This window comes from Rhincodon typus, chromosome 2, assembly GCF_021869965.1.
Source record: "Rhincodon typus isolate 14 chromosome 2, sRhiTyp1.1, whole genome shotgun sequence".
NCBI lineage: Eukaryota > Metazoa > Chordata > Chondrichthyes > Orectolobiformes > Rhincodontidae > Rhincodon > Rhincodon typus.
In genome coordinates, this window is record NC_063333.1 from 49,332,217 (window position 1) to 49,339,559 (window position 7,343).

At 42.7% G+C, this 7,343-nt stretch overlaps 1 protein-coding gene across 2 annotated transcripts in view; it reads left to right on the plus strand.

Annotated features, from left to right (window-relative positions):
• The first annotated feature begins 2,850 nt into the window (after positions 1 to 2,850).
• Positions 2,851 to 7,343, plus strand: part of LOC109925305 (CKLF-like MARVEL transmembrane domain-containing protein 8) — a 45,198-nt gene continuing 40,705 nt past the window's right edge. For both annotated transcript variants that reach the window (XM_048612361.1, XM_048612367.1), the window contains exon 1: positions 2,851 to 3,169. In XM_048612361.1, the coding sequence (XP_048468318.1) occupies positions 3,041 to 3,169 (129 nt within the window). In that variant the 5' untranslated portion in view covers positions 2,851 to 3,040. The remainder of the gene's footprint in view (positions 3,170 to 7,343) is intronic.

Genomic DNA, 7,343 nt, shown 5'->3' on the forward strand with positions numbered 1-7,343 from the left:
GGTCAGGCCTACAACAACATGGTTTTTACTGCCCTTTGGGCTGTTAGGATCGACAATAAATTCTGGCCAGGCAGCAATGCCCACAAGTCATAAATGATTAAAAGAAAAGCCTTTTCAGTCATTATTCAACAATTTAAAATCCTTTTTGAAAGAAACTGTCCTTGGTTATGCCTATCATCGGCACAGATGCAGAAATCCAAGCAGCAAGTTCCCAGTTTTAGCATGGGGAGAGAGAAGTTTGCTATGTCTCTTGATTTACAATGAAATAAAGACTAAGTTGAAGCATGTTTAGAAAGTCAATTTTCCTGCTGTGATATTTCCCTTTCCACTCTCTTTGCTGCCTTCTTGTCTAAATTCAGTTCCACAACTGATAATTGATCAACAAGTTGCCCTTATAAATGGGTGAACCATATCTGTGAATGAAATACACTGCTGGGTCTCAGGATGATCATAATTGTTGAGACAGTCCTCCACAGATGTGTAAATGATTATTTTCAATAGGAATTACTCATCAATAATTGGGAATGAGAATCCCGATTGTTTTTTATCCCTTCTAAGCCCAGAGGCAACGAAAGCAATTATGGAAATCTAATATCTGCTCTAGCTAACATTAATGAATTCAGCACAGTCTTAAGATCAAACCTGGGATCTCCGCAGGCTGTACAACTCAAATGGTTAAACTCACTGAGGTATGGACAGCCGAGAAGTATTTGATTTCTGATGGTTTTGAGTTACAAGCACTGATGACATGTTAAGGAATGACAATTTTTTTAAAATTCAGGTCTCAATGAGCTGCTATAAATAGAATCCATTGTTTTAAATTGACCTCTGCCCTCCCTTCATGATCTCTAACTTATTCTAGCTAATTATGAAGATTATTAAAGACTATTAAGAAAGCAGCATGATTGACAAAATTCTTGAACTTAAATGCAGTGCAATGAGCTACAGAAGGGATATATTAAATCTTATGTGAAAAAATCTCATGAAGAATTAAAAAGACTTTTTGTTCTGTATCAGGGAAATGAACACACCAACAGTTACTGCAAAGGCTCTATTAATAGATTGGAAAGTCCAGTGAGAACTGGAGGAAAGTGGCCTGATTTTTAATGTTAGATCTGTGTAATTAAAGGAAAATTCCAGGGAAAAGCCCTTTTGCTGGTTGCTGGGGTATTGTTCCATCAGAGACAGGTGCTCCCCAGCATGTCACTCAAACATTTTGAGTGAATTTTGGCAGTTTCAGCAAACATTGTTGTTAATGTGGAACCATTGCAAACTGTGTTTCCCCCAATGTCCACATACATGCCCTTCCAGCTGGAATCACTGAATAGCAAAGGGGAATAGAAGCTTTGTTAATGTTTACCTTCTCCTCAATTGCAGATATCAGCTCCAATTGTAAGTTTGCCACTCCCCGTCCCAGCCCTTCTCCCCCACTCACCATCTGGCTCAGAATGACAAACAAAACACTGACCAGGGATCCAACCTGAGATCTCCTTAATGTGTGGTCACCGAGCTCTGTGCATTGTTTTTCTCTGATGGCATTATGGTTAAATAAGTAGTAGAATACAAGCCGTTTGCATTATTTGCTAATGGTTAAAGCTGCTGGGTGTTATTCGTTTCAGGATCTCTGACCTCGGGTGTTAAGCATTTGGCCAGAACTTCTCCACATGATCACTACTCAGTAAATCCTGTTTAAATGTGCGCGCAAGGGAGTCAGCAAAAGCAATGGCAACTTGCAATTATATGATAGATCGTGAACAAAACCATCTACCCTCAATTGAGTTTCTGTCCTTCAAAATTAGTTGATCAGCATCGTTCAGTCAGATTTCAGTCAGTTTATTCTCCTCTAGAAAAGGCAGTCTGGATAATGTTTTGAAGGTCTGCTTTAGATCTCTGACAAATTATAAGTTTGTTCTGGTAAATCACAAGATCAAGGCTCAGGCTTAAAATTTACCGGAGAGTGAGTGAGTGCGAACAATGAGAATGAGCTGCGGGTTGTGGTCCGTTTAGGAAAAACGTAAAGCAAGTAAATGGGATCACTTTTCAAGGTAATTCAAGATAACACTTGTGTGATGAGAAATTGGAACCAAATTGATGGTCTATAGCACTTTGGTAACCTGATCCCTAAGCTAGGCCGATCAACAGTATTCCAAGTCACAGTTAATGACTGACTGCTCAGCCAGTTTTATTGACGACACCTAGCAGAAGAGTGGTGATATTGGGGCTTTTCATTCATCCCAATTCTGCAATAGGTTGGGTGGTCCTAGTGAAAGCCTGGTTTCAGTCCTAGTGAAAGCCAATTTCCTGGTAAACTGCATAGTTTTAGCTCTGCCACTTAATATTTTTTTCAGTTGTTATGTACCACAAGTTATTTTTATTGTCAGTTACGCTAGCACAGGCCAGACTGAATTTTGTGAGCAGCATCCCAGTTTTAGAGAATGTTAACGGCAATCATTTGTCCTTGTGGATTCTGAAGTATAGGGGTGGGTCTTTGTGTCAGACACAACAAAAAAATTCAAGGAATGATAAACTGTAAAGGTAAACTTCAATAAAATTCAAACGCCGCTTCTGGTCTTCACTTTGGGGATTGAAAACGTGAATTTTGTCTTTAAAAAACAATGGAGTAACTATCAGATCAGGTTCTAAGGTAATACACCCCTCTCCCAAAAACAACAAAAAAAACTGTTCAATCAGCACCTCCTGATTTTGGATTAATGGAAACAACAGTGAAGTATGTGCTGAAAGCCTGAGCAGAGTATCATTGGACTATCCCTTTAAGAACTAATGAACAATGTTTCCATTTTGTAGCTTTTTAAAGGATGTGTGCTGACATTCATTGGGCAGAGAGGGAGCTTTGCTGAAGTTACCTGTGTTAGTCATAGCTACCTGAGGGAGTGTAGGTTGCTGGCTCTCAGCTCTGCTGCATTGACCCAGCATTCATCCTCTGCAGCATGGACGAAGCAGAGCTCTGACTTCCCCGGGATCGTGCTCCTTCCCAGACACTTAGTGGTAAAGTTTCCAAAAGTTAACGTCCACATCAAAGATGGAAGATCGCCCTCGTACCATCAGCACAACGAGCAGCACCTACACTGTGTCCTTCAGCTCGACGGCTAGAGGCTACGACAAGGCTTTCCTTAAGACCCTGCCGGGACTCCTAATGGTATCAGAAATTGTAAGTGATTGCGTGAGGTGGGGTGGGGGAGCTGCTTTGAAAAGAGGTTACCGGTATTGCGTGTCTAAGAGATTGTTTTGTAACGGGAAGGTTGTTACACCTTAAAGGCATAAATCTTCTGTTTTCCTTTAGAACTGATTTTATATGAAAAGCATTTTTTTTAATATCCAGGCGAGTTTATGTAAAGCTCTAGCTTTACATACGGTACGTAGAGACCAAAATGTCATCTTGAGATGGACGGGCAGAGGATAATTGGATCAGCGCCCCAGTTTAAAGCCATGCCTGTCCTTATTTTTGAATATTTCGATAATAAAATCGGCGTCAACTTTTATAATGGAGATTGGGACCGTAAACTTTATAGTTACAGTCTCCTGACAGCCAGGTAATGCGGTGGTGTTACAACTCAAGAAACATGCTATTCGGTCCATCCATTCCGTGCATGTTGGTGCCCTAACAAAACGATGAGCACATTGACCTGGGCTGTTCCCACATCGCTTTATCAGCCTTTTCTTCACCTACGCAATCCAATTTGGAAAGTGGAGATGGTTTGGTTTACAACACTGTGTGGGGTGAATTACAACGTGACAAATTTCCACAGCCTATTTTTTCCCCCGAGTTGAATTTCGTTAGTGCAGTGTAGATGTTTCAGTTGATTGAGATGAGAACAGCTTTTATTTCGCATCCAGCAGTTTTATGCACAAGCTTTTCAAAAGTAGTTAAAAGAGGAAGAAATTCTTAAATTCATAAACTAATTTCAAGTGTGCACTTTTCAGGGGAAAAAAAATTTGTGGTGATGACATTTTTCTATTCTTTTATGGGATGTGGGCATCCTGGCCAGCATTTATTGCCCACATCCCTAGTTGCCCTTGAGAAGGTAGTAGTGAGCTGCTGCCTTGAACTGCTGCAGTCCATCTGCTGTGGGTTGACCCACAATGACATTCAGGAGGGAATTCTAGGATTTTGGCCTAGTGACAGTGAAGGAACAATGATATATTTCCAAATCAGGAAGGTGAGTGGCTGGGAGGGGAACTTGAAAATGGTGGTGTTCCCATGTATCTGCTGCCCTTGTCCTTCTAGATGGAAATGGTCGTTGGTTTGGAAGGTGCTGTCGAAGGAATCTTGCTTAATTTCTGCAGTGCATCTTGTAGAAGGTATACATACTATTGCTGAGCATTGGTGGGGGAGGGAGTGGATGTTTGTGGATGTGATGCCAATCAAGCGGGCTGCTTTGTCCTTGATGGAGTTAAGCTTCTTGGGTGGTGAGTATAAGGCAAGATGAGTGACGGGTGAGGTGGTCATTTATGATTATGAATGAATATTTTAAAGAGGGAAGGGATCAGAGCAGTGAGGGATAAAGGCTGGGGGAATGGGGTCAGGTAGTGGGAGGGAAGCATGAGTGAGGAGAGGGAAAGGGGACCTACTGAAGCCACAATCTTCCTGCAACCCCTGGCCCACGTATAGCTTAAGCTGTTGTCAGCTCCATGTGAGACTTCCCACACCTGAAATGAAGAAAGACAAAGAAGGAACAAGGAGGTACTGGGATGGCATAAGAGAGGATGAAAAGGCTGAAATACATAGAGACAAGTTGCCATAATCCCACCAGACAATTGGGCTGCTGTCTCATTAGAGAGAACCAACTGGTGGTGGTTTAACACTAGGGTCACTATGCCTTAGGCAAGGGAAAAGGTTGAGAAGGAGTCTCCATGGTAATCTCAGCTGGGGCATGAAAGAACCCACATTGTTGGCATCACGAACCAGCCATGGAGCCAACTGAGCTAGCAGCCTCTAATACAATCAACAATTAAAGGAGTGGCCTTATTCTCCCACCTCTTCAATTCAACACATAGTTAATGAACTGCCAATTTAAAAAGAAATCTGTGAACTATTCCAGACAGCATTTTCTATTTGAAATTTCTATAGATTATAGTTTATCTTAAACTTCATTGCATCCGGTCAGTAGAGTCAAGAACCCTCCTGCTGATTGCTACCTGCTGCACCCCCTGTTGCCATGTCCTCCCTGCAGCTGATGAATTTGTGCTCCTCTATGTTGAACGCCACTTGGAGGACACACTGTGTGTGTCAAGAGCACAGAATGTATTCTCGATGGGGGACTACAATGGCCTTCACCAACAGTGGGTCAGGAGCACTACTACTGACTGAGTCCTGAAGAGCATGACTACAGATTGGGTCCCTAGCAGGTAGTGAGGGGGAAAAAAATGTGCTTGACCTCTTCTTCACCAGTCTACCTGTTGCAAAAGCATCTATCCATGACAGAATATGTAAAAGTGACCATCACACAGTCCTTGTGGAGATGAATTTCCACGTTTACATTGAGGATACCCACCACCATACACTGTCACTATGCCAATTGGGATAGATTTCAAACATATCTAGCAAGTCATAACTAGGTGTCCATGAGGCATTGTGGACCCTGAGAAGCAGCAGAATTGTATTCAAACACAATCTCTAGGCTCATGGACTCAGCCCTGTTCCAATGAAGAGTGCAGAAGGGTGTGGCAAGAGCAGCACCTGCTAAAAATGAGATGTCAACCTGGTGAAGCTACGAAACAGGATTGCCTATGTGCCAAATAGCATAAGCATCCCGTGATAAAACTAAGCGATTGCACAACCAGCAGATCAAATGCAAAATTTGAAATGCTTCCATATCCAGTTGTAGGTAATGATAGATAACTAAATAACTAACTGGAGCTTCACCAATATTGTCACCTTCAATGATTCGAGAGTCTAACACACCAGTGCAAATAATATTTTTAGCTATAAGAATCCATACAGTATGGAAAGAGGCCATTCAGCTCATTGATTCTGCACTGACTCCCCAAAGAGCATCCGACCGAGACCCAGCCCCTCCACTCTATCCCCGTAACCTCCCGTTTACCTTGGCTAATCCACTTTGCCTGCACACTAAAGGGCAATTTAGCACAGCCAATCCACCTAACCTGCACATCTTTGTTCGGTGGGAGGTAACCAGAGCACCTGGAGGAAACCCACACAGACATGGAGAGAACATGCAAAAATCCACAGACAGTTGTCAAGGCTGGAACCGAACCTGGGTCCCTGGCTCTGAGGTAGCAGTGCTGACCACTGAACCACTGTTGCCCAGACCTGGTGGATGATCTACCTCTGCCTCCTCTTGAGGTCCCCAGCATCGTAGATGCCAGTCTCCACCCATCAATCTTCCTGCCACATGATACTGAGAAATGGTTAGAGGCAGTGCAAACTGCAAAGGCTATGGACCCTGATAGCGTTCTGTTTTAGTATTGAAGATGCGTGCTACAGAATTTGCTGCTCTCCGAGCCAAGCTTTCACAGTACAGTGACTACAGATTGGGTCTCTAGCAGGTAGTGAGGGGGAAAAAAATGTGTTTGACCTCTTCTTCACCAGTCTACCTGTTGCAAAAACATCTATCCATGACAGAATATGTAAAAGTGACCATCACACACTCCTTGTGGAGGTGACTGGGACAAATGTGTAAGACTGTCCGATATTTCCTGTTCACAAAAAGCAGGACAAATGCAGCACAACAGATTTACTCCCTTATCCATTTATTCTGAATCACCAGCCAAGTGTGGAAGGTGTCATTCACCGTGCTTTCAAGTAGTTAAGTGAAATAAAATTAAATGAAGAACTGTGGATTCTGGCAATCTGAAACAAAAACAGAAATGCTGGAGAATCTCAGCAGGTCTGGCAGCATCTGTAGGAAGGAAGCAGAGTTAACGTTTTGAGTCCAGTGACTCATCAGAATTGGTGACTTGAGTGACCAAACTCAAAACATTAGCTCTACTTACATTTCACCAATGCCACCAGACCTGCTGAGTTCCATTAGCAATTTCTAGCGTTGAGTGAGAACTGCTCATTGATGCTCAGTTTGGCTTCTGTCAGCAACATTTGCACCATGCAAGTAGCGGGCAGTAACCCTATCCAACAGGAAAGAATTCAACCATTGTTCCTTCATGTTCAATGGCATTGGCTTCACTGAATCTCCCACTACCAACATCCTGAAAGTTATCATTGACCAGAAACTGAAGCAGACCAGCAAACAAATACTGCTGCTATAAAAGCAGGTTAAAGGATAGTAAGAACTGCAGATGCTGGAGTCAGATAACAGTGTATGGAGCTGAGGAACACAGCAGGCCAGGCAGCATCAGAGGAGCAG